This window comes from Hyaena hyaena, unplaced genomic scaffold (assembly GCF_003009895.1).
Source record: "Hyaena hyaena isolate Hyena2069 unplaced genomic scaffold, ASM300989v1 scaffold_70, whole genome shotgun sequence".
Taxonomy (NCBI): domain Eukaryota; kingdom Metazoa; phylum Chordata; class Mammalia; order Carnivora; family Hyaenidae; genus Hyaena; species Hyaena hyaena.
In genome coordinates this window covers 2068737-2088692 of record NW_024080701.1, presented here as the reverse complement: position 1 = coordinate 2088692, position 19956 = coordinate 2068737, and the positions used below count along the sequence as shown (strand labels likewise).

Below are 19956 nucleotides of genomic sequence, written 5' to 3'. Positions count from 1 at the left end.
GGCAAGTGTCGGCATTTATCTATCTACATCTCCTTTCCCCCATTTAACATCCTGCCCCCTCTCCCAACCCCACTATCTCGTTGCCACCTTTCAAGAGCCAGTCTCTGCTCCAGCTCATTGTCCCAGGCATCTTTTCTGCCATCCTTGCCTCTGTCGCTGCCAGCTCTAAGCCCCCAAGACTCAAACATCACGACCCCACCTAGTGGCTTGGAGCCAGCTTCTCCCCTAATTCCCCAGGTAAGCTCCAAGCTCCTTCCTCCCTTCTCTGCTCACCTTACCAGTCTAGGGCAGGTGCTTATATGAGCTTTTCCTCCTTCCCTGCTCCCCACCATGGAAGTGCCTTGGCTGTTCTCCTGCGCGACAGTGTCGTGGAGGACGCACACAAACAGTGCGACAAATGGTACACAGGCAGCGGCCTGGTGTCGACAGTGGGGGTCAGGAAGACTCTGAAAGGCGTAAAGTTGTGGAGGTAACCACCTATGGGTATCTGTAAGTGCAGAGCAGGGGGGAGTGGGTGGTGACCTGTGAGTCTGAGGTTCTAAAGTCAGGGGACCAAAGGCTTCATGCACACCACACTGTCTTAGGGTATTCTACAACCATGTGCTCCCAGGACTTTGTCCCTACTTTCAGCAGAATCGGGGAAGAGTGGCAATAGTCGCCACAGAGTTAGCCAGTACCTCGGAGCCTGTTCCCACCAAATGAACAGCCCCTAACCACTGGAGGCGCCAAGGGGTGGCTTGAGCCTCCCCTCCTCTCCATTACGCCTGCTAAAATAAGTGTAAAATCTAATTTTCTGGTGTGCAAACCTAGTCTCCCCAACCCTTCAAAATAGACTATGGCCTAAGTCCCTGAGATAAGAAATTCTGGAGCCGCTTCTGTCTCCAACCTCTGCCCCAGGCGGGTAGCCCGACGACCCAAGATGTAGGGCTGGGGACTGAGCGCCCGCTCTCCGCAGGCCCTCAGCTTACGGAGCCTTGAGGGGGCCAAGAACCACCTGTGGCGGGCGCACAGCGTCTTCGTCTCCGCCCTCTTCTCCCTCTGTCGCGGGGAGCCGCCTTACATCCCAGTGGGTCAGCGGGGAGAGGATGCCTGTCCCCGAGGGAGCGCAGCCAGTGGGAAGGGCGGCTCAAACTCCGCAGGGCTAGGGCCGGGCGGAGGGCCAGGCACTCCTCGGTGCTGAGACAGCGGCACCGCGAGAGGCGCCTCGCGGCCCAGCTGAATCCCGCGCCCGATGCCCTCAGAGGAGCCGGCAGAGCCAGCGCGTCTGCGTCAGAGAGTCTCGGGCCGCTGAGGAGCACGCGGCGACGGAGGGGACCGAAGGGGTCCTGGGGTCGCGGCGCAGGGCGGGAGGCGGCGGGAGCGCCACCTACTTCTTTCGGGTACGGGTTTGCCTCCACGCGGTCAGCTTCCGCCCTCAGCGCTCCACGTTGGGGTCCCAAATCTCTTCCTGAGGACGCGCGCACACACGCTCTGCGTCCCGGCCTTGGGGTCCCCAGTCCCCGGGCCCGGACGGCAGCCCGTTCCCTTACTCAGGTGCCTGGTGCTCCGGGTCTCCCTAGACAGCTGGAGGACGCGCCCTTCAACGCGTCCCCAGCCCCATAGCTGTGCTCCGGGGAGCTGGAGCCGCTGCTGGTGGCGGCCGGAGATGGCGGGCGGGCCTACCTGAGGTTCCAGGACGGAGGCGGCTTTGGGCCGCCCGAGGGAAACTGAAGAAGCCCTCGGCGGCGCCGGAAGCAGCGGGAGAGGCGGAGCCGCAGGGGAGGGCGCTGGGCCATGGCGGAGAGGCGGGCGTGCTCCGCATCCTCGCTGCAACCATCCTGCTCTCGCCCCGCAAGTGAAGGGGGCGGAGGACGGCCAGGGCTGTGCAGTGGCCTGGGCTACGCTTGGCTGGGCCGCAGCCGAAGGCTTCGGGGGCGGCGGCTGCTACCGGGGCAAGTGCACTCTTGCGGAGTTAGCTCCCAGGGTCAAGTGAAGTGAGACCTTAGTTATTAAGCCCTCTGAAGGACAGGTAGGAAAGGGCTTGAACCCCGCCCTGGGCCAGAGCAGATAAAAGCTCTTAGAAAAAAAGAGTTAAATTCAATTGCAAATAATACAAGCAGACAGGACTCCCTAGATTTTCATTTAAATCCGGGACTATTTTCATCACAACCGGTCTCCTTGTCCTACAGCAGCCCCAAGAGCTTAGAGCTGGCTGAGTTAGCAAGCTGAACAGGGAGGCAGAAAGGCAGGGATAATTTAAATCAGCAGTTCTCAAAGTGTGGTTCCTGAACTAGTAGCATTAGCACCAGCTAGGAAGTTACAAATGCGAATTCTCAGCCCCTCTCCAACCTACTGAATCAGATACTCTAAAGGAGACTCCTAGCCAACTGTGTTTTAATCAATCCTCTGGGTGATTTTAATATACCCCAGAGTTTGGAAATCACTGGTGTAAAGAGACAGAGCCATTGGGTCTGTCTGAGCCATACTGTTCATGAATACTTTATACACATCTCCATTATCACAAAAATGGAACATGTGGTTTGATCCTCTTCCATTTCATATCTGAGGACATGAAATCAGAGGGTTTCAGGCAGACCAGGGGGTTGTCCCAGCTCAGACTGTCCCTGAGCAAAGCCTTCAGGTTCCAGCTGATTACTCCCATCTCACCTCCCAGGCTCTTGGCTCCCACTTCTGAGCTGGCAGCACCTGTATTATAATGCTAGTGTAGAGAGGGCCACAGGGGATTGGCACTGGGAGACAACAGCTTCCCCTCAGTTGGCAAGCCAACCTCCCATCTGTATGTCCCTTCCTCCCCTCCTCCCCCATATTGTGGCCAAACCCTCTACCACTTTCAATTTCCAGGACTCAGAGACTGACATCCTCTGGGTTGATGAAGAAAATGGGGTATCCTTCATACACCCCAGCAGTGAACCCTACTTGCAGCCTCTGGCAGATATTGGCCCCCACCCCCACCCCCAGCTTTCAGCGGGGTCTAGCCTTCTTCCTCAATTTCTGAGCCCACTCCCATCTGAGCCACCAACTCTGCTGTGCTGATTCTTGGACAGCACAAGAGTTCTCAAGAACTGGGTGGTCAGTTGTGATGCCAGTATAGGTCATTCTGGGGTGCTTGTCAAATATCTCCTATTATGAATTCTTTTTTTTTTAATGTTTATTTATTTTGAGAAAGAGTATGAGCAGGGGAGGAGTAGAGAGAGAGAGAATCCCAAGCAGGCTCCTATCATCAGCACAGAGCCCAAGATGGGGCTTGATCACGACCTGAGCCATTGAGGCACCACTCTACTATGAATTATTTAGCTCAATCCTCCAAGCTCCAGAATCCCAGAAGAGGGAGTATACTGGTTTGCCAGAATCCTCCAAGCCCTTCTGCTACCCCTTCTATGCCTGATATTGCTCATTGTTCAAAGTCCAGGGCTAGAATTAACCACAGAGCTGGAAAAAGTATGTCTGTCCCCCACCTTCACCCTACAATATCAGTATTTTTTTTAAGGATTTTTTTTTTATGAGAGAGAGAGAGAAAGCGTGAGTAGGGGAGAGTCAGAGAGAGAGAGGGAGACACAGAATCTGAAGACAGGCTCCAGGTTCTGAGCTAGCTGTCAGCACAGAGCCCGATGGGGGGCTCGAACCCACAAACCGTGAGATCATGACCTGAGCCAAAGTCAAACGCTCAACCGACTGAGCCACCCAGGTGCCCCCAATATCAGTTCTTTTACTCATAGTCGTAGAGAGCCACAGAGAGGCAGAGATCCGACTCCCCCTCAACTGCAGTCATTGACATTGCCAATGGCAGGCAGAGCTCTGGTTATCCAAATGCATGTGCCCAGAGGACATGGAGCTAGCTGCAGATAACATGCATTGGTAAGTCCTTCCTTTGTCCAAGGTCTGGAATTCTGGGGCCATAGGCTGGGAGGAGCAGTAGGCTGCTTGGAAAGCTGACTGGTATGTTCCAGGCACCATTGTAGGTGCTGGGCAGGAAGCTGGATATGCATGCATCAGTGCATGCTCTGCCTTCAAGGAGTATGTAGTCTAGTATGTGGTCTACTAGTGGTCTAGTATGGGAGGGGTGATATCTACCTACCCACCTACATATCTTCCTATTTAACTATCTAGATCTGGATCTAGATCTTTATTAAAGTGACAATCGTCATGGGAGGTTTAAAATGTTTTAGGAGTTCTCAGGAAGGAAGTGTTGCTTTTGTCTAGGATAAATAGGGAAAGCATCATGGAGAAGTTAACAGTTTGGCTGAGTCTTGAGGCCGGGGTAAAATTTGGGTCGGGGGATAGAGAGGAGCTTCCCACTGGAGGCATCTCTCTTTCTCCCTAGACCTGCCCCCTCCACCAGGCCTTTGGTTCTGTTGGTGACTGTGCTTGTGACCTCTACATTGAGCCTTCTTATGGTGTGTGGGGTTCTGATTCTGGGTAAGCAACATCCAGAAGGTATGGCTGACTCAAGGCTGCCCACCTCTTCACTGAGCTGTGTGAGCCCCCAGAGACAGACGAGGCTGATTTCAAGACCCCTGCTTCTGGGGAGCCTGGGTGGCTTAGTCGGTTAAGTGTCCAACTTCGGCTCAGGTCATGATCTTACTGTTTTGTGAGTTTGAGCCCTACATTGGGCTCTCTGCTGTCAGCATGGAACCCCACTTCAGATCCTCTGTATCCCCTCTCTTTATGCCCCTCCTCCACTAGCATTCATGTGCACACACTCTCTCTCAAAACAAAACAAAAAACCCTGCTTCCAGCAGAGCAGTGGTGGATTCCTCTAGTGTTCTAAGAGTAGAAGAAGCTGTGGAGGCCCAGGAAAAACATTTGCCTTAATGGGCATCTGGAGAGATGTCCTGGGCACAGGGGTAGCAAAGCAGGGTGGCTGGATAGGCAGGCAGAGTATTTGCCATCTTCCTCAGTGAACCATAAGTAGTGGCAGGGCCTGTGGCAGATGAAGCTGCAAGGCCCTGAGCTCCAGCTGAGCGAGTTTCGAACCTCTACCATCAGAACAGCCTTCAACCCCTACTACTGCCAGGTGGGGTTTGGCTCAGCCCAGGCCTGGCCTCTGGCCCCAAGGGCTTACAGAGGTTTCCTCAGCCAACGTCACTCTGCTCAGGTGAGTGTTCCCTCTCCTGAGAACCTATGCACTCTGAAGGTCTCCCTCCTCCATCCCATTCCCTGCTGTGGTCAATTATGGTTCCCAGAGAGAATCTGGCCCCAAACCCCTGTGTAGAGGAGACAAAGGCCAGAGAAGTTCCAAAAGGCACAGTAACTTGTCTAGGTCAGTTGTCATCCCCAGTCCTGGGATGGTAGGGACACTATGATTCCTTTGGAGCAAGAGTTGCTTCTACCCAGGGTGTCGGCAAGGACATAAGAAAACCTCATCACAGACTCCCACCCCCACTCTGAGCCCAAACCTGCTCTCTCTTCTGCCTTAGTTTTGTGCCAGTCAGTATCACCTCTGCAGGGCTTGTACCTGGGGAGATGCCATGATGCAGAAAAACCTCAGAGTCCTCAGAAAGGGCCACCTGGGTATATAGGGGGTGGCAAGGGAGGTAAAGAAGGCACTAGACCCTCTAGGGGGTCCCAGCCACCCACTATGTTCCAACCTGGGCCATGGTGCCTTTGGAGGAGTTTATGAGGGACTGGTAACTGGCCTTCCCGGGGATCCCAGGCCCCTGCAGGTGGCTATCAAGGTGAGAGGGGTGGAACTTCCGGCTGGAGGGAGGAACAGTTGCTAGAACTAGGGTCAGCCCACCCTCCTGAAATGTCTGGGGGAGCTCAGGAGCCCTTTTCCTCCCCACACCCTGCCAGAACTTGCTCTTGTCAGGAGGAGCTGGATTTCCACATGGAGGCCCTCAAAATCAAGTGCACCTGGGCCCAAGGGCAGGGGTGAAAAGTGAGCACAGAACTGCCTGCTGGGACAGCTTCTCTTTGCCCTGGGACTGAGAGGTAGCAGTTCTAGGGATATAGAGCCTCTGTCCACTTTTGTGGAACCTAGATCCTAGTTTCCTTTCCTGCTGGTGACTTGGGTCTGGCACCTCCCACACAGCAAGTTCAGCCATCAGAACATTGTACACTGTGTGGGGCTCAGCTTCTGGACTGCCTCTAGCCTAATTCTGCCGGATTTGAGGTCTGGAGGGGACATGAACACTTTCCTAAGGAACAACTGGCCACATTTGGTAAGACCCAGCTTTCCTGGCCCATCTAAAGACCCCATCCATGTGTCCCAAAACAAGCATGGACTAACACACCCTCTGCCCTACCCAGGGCCAGCCATCACCTCTGGCCATGAGGGACCTGCTCCAGCTGGCTCAGGACATAGCCCAGGGCTGCCACTACCTGGAGGAAAATCACTTCATCCACAGGTTGGAAGTGATCCTGGCTCAGAGCGGGTAGGGGAACAGCCCAATCTCTAATCTCTAATCCCCAAGGAATAGCTTTTCCACATAACTTTTAAGGAAATAGTCCAGGGTCAGAGGTTCTGAGATCTGGCAGTGATTTTTTTTTTTTTTTTTTTTTTTTGCCTGCAGGGACATCACTGCCAGGAACTGCCTCCTGAGCTGCACTGGGTTCAGCCCAGTGGTCAATACTGGGGACTTCAGGATGGCGAGAATATCTGCAGGTGTGAGGTCTGGAGACGTGGAGAAGGCTGCTGCTCCAAGGGATGTACCAGCACTCAGGTGGCATTTGAGCCACTTATCACTTCCCTCCTCCCTCCTGTAGAGCCAGTTATTACTACAGAGGGGGCTGGACTCAGCTGCCAGTCAAGTGAATGCCCACAGAAGGCTTCCTGGAAGGCATCTTCACATCCAAGACAGATACCTGGTGATAACAAGCCCGCCCCCTTCTTTGGCCTTGGGCCACCTCATGTGACGGAAAGGGGAGGCTTTCAGTGGGCTTCATTGAGTTTCCCCCACTCATGATGCAGGTCTTTTGGTGTCCTGCTCTGGGAAATCTTCTCATTAGGTTACGTGCCCAACCCTGGGTGCACCAACCAGGATGTGCTGTACTTTCTCATTGGAGGGGGATGGATGGGCCCTCCTAGAGGCTGTGCAGGGCCTGTGTGAGTATATAGTGTTGTCCAGGGAGGGAGGTTCTTCACAGCCGTGGGTGGTTACGACATCCTGCCTTTCTGCAGGTACTGTATCATGACCCAGTGTTGGCAGCACCAGCCTGAATTCTGCCCCCATTGTGCCAGCATCTTGGAGCATCTTCAGTACTGCATTCAGGTGTGCCCCCTCACCTGCCTTGACCATCTTGATCTTGAGGGCCGGAAGGGAAGCCATAAAACAATGCTGCTCCTCTGCCCTTCCATTATAGGGCCCTGATGTGCTGAATTCATTCCTGCCAATGGAGCCACAGCTCACTCTAGAGGAGGAAAAGGATTCTGGGCTGGGGAGCAGGTCTTTGGAGGGGCTGAGATCCCCACAGGCCCAGGAACTGAGTCTGGATTGCTTAAGAGATGGGAAGGGAACTTCCTTGGCCCCTGGCTACCCTCTAGCTCCAGGGACCTCCAACCTCAGAACATTTGGAATCCCGCCCTATGCCTCTTGGGCCCCAAGGGGCCCTGAAGATGAGGACTTAGGCATTGATGGTAGTAATGGTTCCTCCCTACACTCTTCCTTGGGCTTCTAGGCAGCTTGTTCTTCCATTAGCCTCTGTCCCCTGCAGTCTGTACTGAATGTCTGGGCCTGTCTCAGAGCTGGCCAGGCACCAGTGGACTCCCCATCCTGGAAACCAGCCTAGGCTTCTTGGAGAAGAGCTTGGACACTCCTAGCCTTAGATCTTTGGGACCAGAGGTTGAAACTGCCTCCCTCAGGAAGCCTTCTCTGGATTATCCTTTACCCCATGAATGTCTTTCATCTGGTCAGCCCTCAACCCTACCGACACCTCTAATAAAGAGCTCTTCTCATATCCTCCAGTGATCTAGCTGGACATGAAGGATGCTAGGGAAGTGAGAAAGGGACCAGAGGAGGGAGGGGATGAGGCCTGAGTCACCAAAACTGGTGTCTTTGAGTTTTATTGGCAAAGGCTGTCCATTGTAGTGTGGGAGGTTAGACCAATAGATCTAGTGCCTGCAAAATAAAATTCATTATCTGGCCTCTCTAGAGAGATAAGCAGCTCCCTCAAAAGAGCTGGGCTCAGGAAGGAGCCCATTGTCCCAGCCACCCTCCCTACCCCCCTCCCTGGGTTAGTTAGTGCCAACGGTTCTGGGAACTCTGGGGCTTGTATGGGGGACAGCCCCCAGCGCGTGCAGTGTGTCCCATTGAGGTTGGCACTTGGCCTTCAGAACCGTGTGAACCTCCCCGCATCACGGGGTTTCAGTCTCTGGCTGGCATGCATGGTGTGGACACAGCCGCAGGTCCATCTGTCAGAGCCAGGGCCCAGCCTCATCTCTCAGCTAGGCTGGCCAGGATGCTAATGAGATTGTCCAGCCCCAGCAAATAGCCGTCCTCGCGGTTGCCCTCCTCCCAGGGCCGCCGGTGGTCCAGGGTTTGGCCGTCGGGGAGGGGCGTGGTCTTGCCGAAGTCAATGAGCCACACACCGGCGCGGTGGCAGTGATCGTGCACGAAGAGCAGCGAACTGCCGATCACCTGTCGAGCCCCACACGGTCAGGCCACGACCCTTTCCTGGAGAAGCCCCCCCATCCTAATCCTGCTGTAGCCCTCACAGACCACAGTCCCCACACCGGAGTCTACCCTCCTCTTACCTCGTGCCTCCTAAAGAACTCAGAGACCTCCAGGGTGTCCCGGATCTGCTGCAGGCGGTTCAGATACCTCCTCTGGAGAGGGGAGGGTAGGAGAGGAGGGCAAATTAAACACTAATTAAGCCTCTGCTGATATTAGTGGCCACGAGGCATCCTTAACTTGGCAAATACCATGGTGAAGAAGACACGGCCCCCAGGTGGGATAAATGCTAGGATGGTGTGGGGAGGGGGGGGCGGGGGAACGTGTCACAGAGGAGGGAGCTAAACCGGATAACCTAGGGGCACCCCTCATTTTCGGATTTCCCCAACACCCCAGGGTTCTAGGATGCGGTGCTCACCAGCACTTCTGCATCCCCTTGCACAAATTCCTTGAAGACGTGAATCACCTGCTCCCGGCTTCGCGTCGTCTTGAAGTCCGTGCTGCAGGAGCCATCGGCTTTCTGATGGAGGTGGGACAGGAAGTGTCAGGGTCCTGTGTCTCTCCTCAGCTCGAGGGGAGAGGATGAGACTAGAGCAGTGATACCTCCCAGGACGCTGGGTGCTAGGACGGCGGGAAGGCCGTCGGAGAGCACCTCATGGTGGGGGTCAACAAAGAGGGCAGAAACCGCGCGGCAGGGTTAGGGCTGAGGGAGGGGCAGGGCGCTGCAAAGCGAAGCGGGCCTGGCGCACCTTGATGCCTTCGATGCGGAAGCCCAGCGTGGTGCTGGAGCTGATGCCCTCTCGCCACTGCATGTAGCGTGGCTTGGTGACCGCGCGCTGCGCGTGCTCCTCCTCAGTAGGCGCCGCCGGGTCTACTGCCAGCATCTTCTTGTACATGTCCTTCCGCAGCTTGGGCCGCTCGCGGGCTTTGGTCAGCTCCTCTTCCAGGTAAGTCCTGCGGGGGCGCAGGCAGCGGCGGGGCATAAGAGAGCGCACACCTGAACCCAGTCCAGCGCGGCTCTGGGCACCCGGTAGAGCGCTCATCCCCTCCCTGTGTGCGCGCCCAGCCAGGCATGGCATGTGTACCTGACGCCCATCTTGCAGTCAAGTACGCAAGGCCCATCGAAGCCGTCGAGGAGGTCCTGCAACTGCAAGTAGCTCTCACCATCGCGCTCCACCACGCCGTGGAAGGCGGGCACGCAGCCGCGCAGCGCGTCCGCCATGAGCCGAGCCAGGCAGTAGCGCTCCGGCTCTGAGCTGCGCTTCAGGATCAGCCCGCTGGTGCCAGCCGCCTTGAAACTCCCTGCAGACTAGCACCAGTTAGCACTGCCTGGTCCCTGCCTACCCCAGGCACCCACGCACCCCACCGGCGCCTACCCTGTGCTCACCCGTATGCCCAGCCAGCTGCACCCAGGCATAGCGCCTCTTGAAAGGGCTCATGACGGGCAGATTCACCATGGTCCGGATCTTCTGCCAGTGGCTTTTCTGAAAGCGACACGGTCCGGCATGCACGTTGGCGCCTCAGAAGTGCATGCGCCCTCCCTCCTTTGGATTAGGGTCTCCTTCTGCCCCAACCCACCGCAAGTAGCTAGGGCTCCACGATTGATTCATTCATTCACTCACTCACTCACTCACTCACTCACTCACTCACTCACTCAAGGAAAGTTTATTGTGAGCCTATGTGTAGGACACTGAGTTGGGCACAGGGTGATGACAGATACCCAGCTTATCGATCGTGCTCAAAAGAACCTTGAATTGAGTGCCAAAAGGGCTCAGGTTTGGCCCCACGTCTGCTGCCCTGAGCTGTGTGGGCAGGTTACTAAAGTGCTCTGTCGAGGACTTAGAACATTCCTGAGCTTGAGCATTCCCTGACGGTCACCCCTGTTAAAAAATACAGAGCTCAGGTCTGCCCCCAGGGAAATTCTAAGTAGGTCTGGGTGGAGCCAAATTTGCATTTCTAACATTGCCTGGGGAGATTCTGGGGACTGAGAAACAGGCCTCTGAGTGTCAGTTTCTTCATCTGTATAATGGGGAAATAATCACTCTCCCTGGGTTGTTATGAGTAGTAAATAAGGCCTGAGTGTGACAGGCTTCCTCCTCCCCCGAACCCCTTTCCTTGACATGAAGCAGAAATGGACAAATCTGGATTCTTGCTTCATTCACTTTGGACTATTGGTTACTCTCATTTAGGGAGACAAACATGGAAACAAACCTTTGCAAAGGCCCAGGGCAGAGAGGCTAGCCTGGAGGGGCCTGGGAAAAGAATGGCTTGGGGCTCCGCAGACCCTCTTGCTACTCCTGGATGCCTTATCACTCCTCACCAGTTGGCAAGGCTCAGGGCATCCTTGATCTTGATCTAGACCCAGAAGCTCCAGCCTTGAAAATGGGATGCAGAGCTGAGAGCCTGTCATCTTAGATGAAAACAGGAAGGAAATGTAGATTTTGGTGTACTTCTTGCCTCATGACCATTGCTTCTGGCCTCCATGCAATTCAGAGAGGATTTCATATTCTGGACCTTTCCTTTTCCCACCCCAAACTCATCAGCCTTGTGTCCACCCTCTAAAGTACACGGGTTTGCTCATCCAAACTATGTGTATGCTGCCTCCTCCCAGGGGAGCTTGCCTCAGAGGAGTTACATATGTGTGCCAGGAGTTATAGGGTTGGGACACAGAAATCCAGCCTCCCTGATCAGAGAGAGTTCCAAGAGGGAGGGGGAGAACTCTGCCAAAACAGGGGAAGATTACTGACTATAAAGCCTTTTCCTGTGGGGAGGAGATGGGGGTTAGTGACAGGGCACTGGAATCAGGTGGCTCGATCACTTTTTAGCTGAGTGAACCCAAGTAAGGATTTCATCTGTGTGAGCCTGTTTCCTCTGGGAGGATAGAGCTGCTGCCATAACATGAGCCACCATTTACTGACCGCCTACTGCCTGCCAGGCACTTCTCATCTTTCATCAGAAAGCACTGCTCCTACTTTCCTACTCAAGTCCCTACATGGCACACTAAGGTGTGATCACGTGTCCAACCCCCAGGGATCTGGGGGTGTAGCCAGAAGCAGCCCACTAGAAACATGACATCTCTTTCAAAACTCCCTTTTTTACTCTTTAAATACATGCAAGGTTTGCATTCTGCTGCATAATAAATCCAAGTTTTATTATAAAACTCTCCCACCTCCAAATCCTCAAGTAAAATTCCAGGAAGATGTATGTGCCATGTGTATGCAGTGGCACCATGCTATACCCTCTTCTCCCACTCAGGATTTTCAAATCATTCACATTCACAGCAAGAGCATGGGGTGGCAGCATTATTGCCATTTTACAGAAGGAAATCAAGGCTCAGAGGAGTTAACATCCCCTCACTCCCTACCTCCAGCCTCCTGACCTCTGGCTGAAGTTCTCTACCAGCCCAACCTCCTACCCCAGGTTCCAATTACCCCAGCAGCTTCCAAAATCCATGCTACCACCCCAATTCCCTTTGGGGGTCCAATGGGACCCTGCATGAGAAAAAGCTTTGTATAAGATGAAGCAATCTGCAGCCACAAGGCGGGGTGTCTGCTCTCTGGGGAAACACTGAGACCTACCTGAGCTCTGTTGGCTGGACATCTCTGTCTTCATCCAAAGAAGTGGGTTTAAGGGTATGGTTTCAGGAAGCTTTAGGGGCCTACTGGCAGAAGCTTGGGGACAGTCAGACTTGGAGGGTATATCTAGTTCTGTAGCCACCCCAGTGGAAAAGGGAGCCAGCCCTGGTCTAGATGAGCTGAGAGAACCTCACCATCCTTTCTTCTGGGATCATGTGGGAGCAGTGAGTGGGGCTGGAAGGTGGGAGGTGGGCCCAGTAGAAGAAGATTTAGTGCCTGCAGTCCTGGGCTACTGTCACTTGATTGATCCGTGATAACACAGCATTGATTTGCTCCCAAGCTGAGGTAAAATAGGGTCATCACCTATTCTCCTCCAATTTTGTAAGGATCATAACAGCCAAGAGTAGCAGCAGCTAAGGCTGGTTCCAGCCATGCAGGTTACAAGCGGGTTTCATCTGAGTCTTCCCAGCCACCTCCTGAGGTTGGTAGGACAGGATTTGGCTCCCCTGCCAGTGAGGGATACATCAAACAAGGAAGGAGTTTATGCAAGTATCAATGAACTCACCACCATCCATCTTAGGGAGCTGCCTCCTACAGGGAACATAATGCAGATAAAAATGCATGTATCCAAAAAGGCTCCTGAAGAGTCATTCTTTAGTGGGTGGGCGGGAATTTTGGCACATGAACAACAGCAGGGAAGATATTTTTGAGCAGGTAAGGCTTTTATTGTATGGATATCAAAAAGCAGATTTGTTATTTCTAGCTGGAAACAGGACCAAAGCTCCACCCTTGGGCCCAGCCTACCCTCCATAGAAGTCTGGGAAACCAACCCATAACCATAGGCTACCTGGGCATCTTGGGCCAAAAAACCCAGGGGAGCTGACTATGTGAAAGTCTTTGAGGAAGTCACAGGGGCACCTTCTGATCCTTACCCCTGGGGCTGGACAGGGACCATCTCTCTCTGGGGGCAGGGTTTGGCTGGACACTAGCCTCAGAACCTCCTTTTTCCAACCTCTATTTGGAAGCCCCAAGAACTCCTGCTTCTTATAGCATAACAAATATTCAGTGTATTTTCCACCAGAATGGACCCTTGTCTTTGGTACTTAACCCCATTCTTGCTGACTCAGGCTCTGGCTCCCTACCTCCTGCTATTCAGTCTCTGGCTGAAGCACTCTGCCAGCCCAACCCCCTCCTCATGTTCCCAATGATCTATCAAACCAGCACTCCCTGTGGTCGTGGTGCTGGTGGTGGTGGTGAGAGCAATCAGTTTAAATTTATAAAATGATTTGCACTAAGGTATAAGTGACCCACGACTTCATCCTCCCAGGGGCATTTGTTTTTAAAAAGGAAGTCTGTTAACCTAAATTCTGCTCTATAATTAGTGAAAAGTGAAGCGTGGGAGTTCTGGGGCCAGGACAGGATGGCATCGAGGTCTCCTTACCCATCCTAGAGCACTGAAAGAAGAGAACCAAATGAACAGGAACCAGATACTCTCACTTTTGCTACAGCAACACCTCAAAATTGTTTTAAGAGGCAGGCAAGGCCTAAGAGTACAGTCATGCCGGCTGCTCTTCAGGATAGGCCCCCAACTCCTTTCCTGATCTGTCTTGGTTTCCCTGCCCGTGACTTTTCCCTCTGCCAGAAGAAAGGCGCCAGGAGGGAGGCAGGCTGCCCAGTCCCAGGTTAGTACCTTGCGGGGAGCCCAGCTCTAGGCTCTGGGCAGGCTGTGTAGTGCTCCTAGCAGCTGGGCAAAGACGTATGCGCCAGGCAGAGGCAAGGTGGAGACTTCCAGGGCCGCCTCTTGCTTCCAGCTATTCTGTTACGGACCAAGGCCCTAGTGTAAGGGGCTGCCAAGCTGGGAGCTCCGAGCTCTGCTGCAGGACCCTTCTCCCAGGCACATCTTTCACCGTCAGCCAGCCAATGGCCTCAGCTTCCTGACCGGGGAAGCCCTAAAGGCAGCCTGGGCGGGCTCTCTGTGTCCTCCCCAACCGGCCGCGAGGCAAAGTCCGGGCCTGGCCCTCCACGCGGATGCAGTCAGCCTCTGTCAACACCTACTGGCTTATCTGCCGCCGCCGTGGCTGTTTGCCTTCGGGGAGGCCCCGGCGGGCTGGGGGTTGGGAAGGCCTGGGAGACGCAGCCTTGGAGCTGGAAGGGCCCTCAGCGGCCATCTGCTCCGGCTCCTGGGCCATGCTAGAAGAAGGCAAAGCTCGGGGAGCGAGAGGCCGGCGGAAGACGCCTGGGGCACAGCTGCGGCTGGTCTTCGGAGTCGTGCCCCAAGCTGGGCTGCCTATGTTGTAGGCAGGCTTGGGCCCTGGGCCCTCCTCCTACTGTGGGCGGAAGGGGGAACTGGGGGGGCTGCCCTCGTGGCGTCCTTTCTCCTGCACCCGCCTCTGCGCTGTCAGAGATCTGACCCGCGGAGCGGTGCACCCAGAACTACTGCTCTGGATTTCGGAGGAGGTGGGAAAGAAGGATCTTCTCGCTGCCCCCACATTCCACCGCCATGGAAATCCCTCGATGGCACCCGCATCCCTCTATGAGCCAGGGCTGTACTAGGAATGATCACGGATCAGGGGTATCCTTGTTAGCGGCGGAGGAGAGAAGGACTCTCCGCACCCTACACCTGACTGCGGCGGAGTGTGTGCATGTGTGCGCGCGTGTGTTCCTGCTCTATGAGACTTTTTCCTTTTGTACCTTACAAACCACGCTGCCTCCTGAAGACTAGAAGTCTCAGCGGGTAACTGAGTCACAGATCCATTGCAAGGAGTTACAGCGTCTCCTCCGCCGCGTCCAATCCGAAGGAGCCGCGAAGCCCGGGTTCAGCAGTCAGAGGCCGCGCCTCAGGGCTTTCTCCCCACTGCGCCCAGGCCACCCTAGCGCGTGTCCGCTGCACTCACCGCCCTTCTGGGTAGGCTCAGAGCCACCAGAGCCTGAGGGACGCCCTTCGCCTCTCCCTCCCCTCCAGGGACACTTGCATAACGTGTATCTAGAGCAACTCCTTCGCGTTGACCGCGGATAGTTATTTAAAGTATTTGGCCTTTGTTAAAACGAGGGGGTCAAGATGGCTATCCAGGGCGCCGCACACCCCGAAGGGGCAGGCATGGGAATGACGTCGCTGCACCTTGGCCCGGGTTATCCGAGGGTCAAACCTGGCGCCGTAGCAGGACAGGTTACCACAGGCGGAGATTAGCAGGCGGATCCTGCTTTTCAGCCTCAGTTTACCTTCTCCCGGCTTTACTTTGGGGCAATAAACCTGGGGAGGGCTGCGTTCCACTCCCTGCCGGAGCCCCCAGCCCCGAGCACCTCCTTTCTCTGCGTCCACGCCTTGTGCGGGCGCCGGGAGCAGACAGCGGCGGTTCCCTAGCAGAGCCTAGAGCGCCTCTCCACTCCCACTCAGGAGAGGGAAACCGTGGCAACGGCGGGGGTGGGGCCGCCGCGCGGGAGAGGGGGTGGGGAGAGAGGGAGAGTTCTTCGCCCCTCTCTCGCAGAGAGTTCGCGGGGCAAGGCCAAGCCTCTCCGGTCCCTCCAGCTCGACTTCGCAGCCAGTAAATCACGATCTCCACCCCCGCCCCACCCGGTGCTCGCGGCCGGTCGCAGACTCCTCCTCCCTCTCCTTCTTAGACGCCTCAGGGCCGGGGCAACGACCCGCAGGTGGAAGCCGGGTGAAAGCTGCCAAGACGGGAGGTCGGACCTAGAGAACCCCTGCCCCTGCTAAGCGGGACCCCAGGCGCAGGGAGCGGAGCGCAGGAGTCGGCGCTCGGCCAGCTCAGAGCTGGGTCCGCCGCACACAGCCCCCGCGCCCCGCGCTGGCCCCGCCCCCGCGGCCCATACCTGACCCATGTCCTCGCTGGCTTCCAGCTGCACGTTGCCGCGGCTCCGGCTTTCGCTGTCGCTCAGCAGATCGTCCTCCGAGTCTTCGGGCAGCGACGAAGAGCCAGTAGAGGAGAGCGACGAGGTGGAGAGGCGGCGCGGCTGCTGCAGGTGCGAGGAGCCCACGGCCGGGAGCCAGCCACCCTCCGGCTCCGGCGGCCCCGGGCTGGCCGGGGGTACGTCCGGTTCCTCGGCTGTCACAGTCAGCTGCGGGATCACCGGGGTAGGGGGAGCCCGCGGAAGCCCGTTCGGGACCTGTCCCCCACGCCTCTTGGCCCCGCGGGCCCGGGGATCCCCTGCGGCGGCGGCGGCAGCTACCGCCGCGCAGCGTGCCTCGAAGAGCAGGCGCAGCTCCCCGACACTCCGGCGCGGGGCCCGCTCCAGCCCTGGGCTGCAGGGCCCCGCGCCCCCCGGCCGCGCCATGCTCGTCGGGCCCCCGGGCAGGGTCATTTCCCCGCACGCGAGCCGCAGCTGAGACCACCAGCCCGCGGCGCGGCGAGGACTGGAGAAGCTCAGCGCCCCCGGCGCGAGACTGCCCCGAGGCGGAGCCTGCGCGGCTACCCGCCTGGGCCCCGCCTCGGCCGCGCCCCCCGCCCACTCCTTTCACTTTCAGAGAAAGCGCGGGTCTCCAAGGGCTCTCGCCCGGCGGGGAAGGCTCCCTGTTGCTCCTCCAGGCGGCCGGAAAGCCCAGACCTCGTGGACACAAAGCCAGGGCCTGGCCCTCGCAGCCTCTCTGTGCCCGCCCTCGAAGAGAACGGAGAGGTCGCTCCTCCCCTGGGCCCTACTGCCTTGGAGCTGGTCCTTCTCTCGCTCTCCCACCCAGTCCCTCCGGCTCCTTTCCGCGATCCATCCTGGGCCAAGGCTTCCTGGTCTCCGGGCTTTTCTTCAGCATGGAATGCAAGGCTATCAGCTTCCTGAGGAAGCCTCACCCCAGGGCGTGCGCCCAAGTGGGGACTCTGTCCTGGGCAAGACTGAGGCTTCTTCCCCCAAGCTCCCCACTTCTCAGCGGGCAGAGAACAAGGTCAGGGGGGCGGGGCCTGAATCTCGCGGCGAGTCCTGGCGGAGACCTGGGCAGCATCCCTTGGCTACTGGCTGGCGGGGGCTGTGCCCTTCTTCCTTCTTTTCCTGTGGAGTTCGGAGCGTGGAGTCCGCTGTGTGATCCTAAGCAAGTCATTTCACCTCCTTGAACTGTTGATTGTCCTCCGCAGGGTTGTCGTCCACCTCACAGGATTTCTATGAGAATAAAATAAAAAGAAAGATGTAAAATCTATAAAATGTTAGAATGGTTTTAGTGTGGGTGGTCAGAAGAGCCAGTCTCAGGTTCGTCACACTCTAGATGTGATCTTAGGCAGTCTCTTCCCTTTGTAAATTTAGAAAACCTCATCTGACCCAGAGTTGTGGCTGTGATAGGGGAAGAGCCCCGATGCTGGCTCATCAGTGGCATCGTGGTGCGGTCTTTGGCCAGTTCACAAGTTAGTAGTCAGCTGAACTGCAGGGCTGCTTCGAGTAGAGTTTGTATTTTACAGCATTTCTTGTCTTGCCCCCAAATGCCACTGGGGAGGACCGCTCCTCAGGTGCCCTGTGTCTCAGGATTGTTGAGGGCCTTGTGGGGAAGTATGCCCCAGAAGGATTGCCTCTGATGCTGATGAAGGCCAAAAGGAGAAGCTCTCCTTCCCCTTATCTCCCTTTAGGAAGATTCAGGGATGGCCCACGAGGAGACAAAAGGAGGGTTCAGAGAGAGAATGGAAAGCTTTAGCAGAGCAGAAAGGAGAAGATCCTGGGGGAATTGATGAAGAAAGTAAAAGTGTGGAAGGATGAGTGGAGGGGAAGGAGGGAAAGCAGGAGTGGGAGAAAGAAGGAAATACAGGAGTTTGAATATTCGGAGAACCTGGGAAATCGCATGGTTACCTTCCCTGGGCACAGAGGTCTGGAGGAGCCTGGGTGTGTGTGAGGAGTATACTCTAGAGCTTGACGGCTCAAAAGCACCCATGTCTCCTGCATTCACTTTCCTCTTTCGGGGCTACCCTGGTCTTTGGTGGGACTGGTACCGCCCTCAGAGCAGGGGCAGGTTGGGGGTAAACCTAGGGTAGGGAGAGTCAGAAAGGACCCACCAGAACCGGAAGGTGGGAGGGAGATGAGAGGAGGGAACATGCACTGTGCACTTGTCAATGTTTGTGTACCCTATATACATATATATGTATATGTGTGTGTATATATACATATATATGTATATGTGTGTATATATACTCATATATACATATATGTATGTGTATATATGTATATGTATACATATGTATATGTATACATATGTGTATATGTATATGTATACATATGTATACGTATACATATGTGTATATGTATATGTATACATATGTATACGTATACATATGTGTATATGTATACGTATACATATGTGTATATGTATACATGTGTGTATGTGTATACGTATACATATGTGTATATGTATACGTATACATATGTATATATGTATATATGACAGTGTTGGAGACAAGCAAGTCAGGAGCTTGCTGCCAAGAGAAAACTCAGGGGTAATTCGCTTTTTTCTTCTATCAGGCACTTGTCCTACGACCAGAAACCAAAGAAGAAAGCTCTTTGCCATATTTTCCAAGTATCTCTCAGTGGAAAGGTAAGGGCAAATCTGGGAATGGGTATTGAAATGAGAGCTAATTTCATAGACTTTTTAGGAAATGTTTATTTATTTATTTTGAGAGAGAGAGAGAGAGAGAGAGGAAGGGGCATAGAGAGAGGAACAGAGAGAATCCCAAGCAGGCTCCCTGCTGTCAGCATGGAACCCAATGCAGGGCTTGATCTCACAAACTGTGAGATTATGACCTGAGCCCAAACTGAGAGTCGGCTGCTTAACTGACTGAGCCATCCAGGAGCCTCAATTTCTAAGACTTTTAGAGTGGGAAGGGTGGACCGTTAGATGCATCCTATTCTCAAATACAGGAGAAGAAACAAAGGAGTTAAATGGCTCAACCCAGAAGGTTAAGGTCTTTGCACAAGGCCACACAGCTAGTTGGTGGAGAAGCCAGAGAGTCTTGGCTAGATCCCCTGACTTCTATTCCTGTGCCGTGCATACTTTCTTTTATTAGCATCTTATAGTTCAGTCACTAGTTCCTTAACCAATGAAGGCAGAGTCTTCTTCCAGCTACTAGAGGCAGAAAGCATAAGGGCACATACTGGGGCAAGGCCGGGGGTCCCAATATAGCAGTGGGACAAGGTCAGGGGCCTTTCATGTCCTCTCAGTTGAGCCAGGAATGATCTTTCAAATCCTAGAATCCTGTTGTTTGTGCCTCAGTTTCCACAGTTCCTGAAGCTGTGAGTAGATGGCTATGCATAGAGCGCTGCGGAGAAAATCAGAGTACTATATAGATGGAGGAAAGGCCTCTTGTGTGCTGCAATATTGAGAAATGGGGGCATAGAGGAATGTTGCAAGGGTTTGATGGACATGAGATGGCTGATCTGGGATAGGCCATATGCAGCCCTCTGCCTTATTCACAAGGCCAGTTATGTGTCTGAGGAGAAAACTGATCTATCTTCTGTGGCATCTCAGTTCAGGGATCCTCCTGTACCCTTGAGGCCTGCTCCCCGGAGTGTCTGAGTCTTCACCCCTCTCCATGGCCTTCAGGATTTATCAGGCCTGGGAGCTACAGCCCTCCTAGGCAGTAACCAACAGTGGGCACAAAGTCTGGGAGAGGGGGAGGCCTGGAAAACGGGGTGTGTGAGGTGAGGGGTTTCTGGGGCTTGGTTTCATTCCCCCAACCTGCCTCATTTAGCTCTGCCCCCCTCTCCCACCCCCAGGGGCAGGAGTAAAGTCACTGATTGCCATTCCCTCCCAGGCACAGTGCCAATTGCTCCTTCCCAAGAGCCACAGGCAGGAC

General features: G+C 55.0%; 2 protein-coding genes across 2 annotated transcripts; one reads left to right on the top strand and one right to left on the bottom strand.

The window, feature by feature from the left end:
• The first annotated feature begins 397 nt into the window (after window positions 1-397).
• LTK (leukocyte receptor tyrosine kinase) lies at window positions 398-7553 on the top strand. Its single transcript, XM_039232886.1, is given in 16 exon segments — window positions 398-469; window positions 956-1109; window positions 1252-1379; window positions 1603-1682; window positions 1684-1963; window positions 4931-5014; window positions 5520-5675; window positions 5768-5847; window positions 6032-6161; window positions 6250-6347; window positions 6513-6604; window positions 6708-6807; window positions 6911-7045; window positions 7121-7211; window positions 7303-7432; window positions 7435-7553. Coding segments are annotated over 16 exon segments (1929 nt in total).
• A 412-nt stretch (window positions 7554-7965) lies between these two features.
• On the bottom strand, window positions 7966-16626 carry ITPKA (inositol-trisphosphate 3-kinase A). The gene is made up of 7 exons (XM_039232929.1): window positions 16013-16626; window positions 9997-10093; window positions 9695-9911; window positions 9359-9563; window positions 9028-9129; window positions 8693-8764; window positions 7966-8576 (listed from the first exon to the last, which is right to left on the bottom strand). The coding sequence occupies exons 1-7, from the start codon at window positions 16499-16501 to the stop codon at window positions 8373-8375; spliced, it is 1386 nt and encodes a 461-aa protein (XP_039088860.1). The 5' UTR covers window positions 16502-16626; the 3' UTR covers window positions 7966-8372.
• Between the last annotated feature and the right edge of the window lie 3330 nt (window positions 16627-19956).

What these genes read in the sequence shown, in the direction of transcription:
- ITPKA (XM_039232929.1), bottom strand. Translation starts at nt 16,501, where the DNA reads ATGACCCTGCCCGGGGGCCCGACGAGCATGGCGCGGCCGGGGGGCGCG. An exon ending in CCAGCGAGGACATGGGTCAG is followed by an intron (nt 10,094 to 16,012) that starts GTATGGGCCGCG and finishes TGTCGCTTTCAG; the next exon opens with AAAAGCCACTGGCAGAAGAT. An exon ending in TCCGCATCGAAGGCATCAAG is followed by an intron (nt 9,130 to 9,358) that starts GTGCGCCAGGCC and finishes CACCTCCATCAG; the next exon opens with AAAGCCGATGGCTCCTGCAG.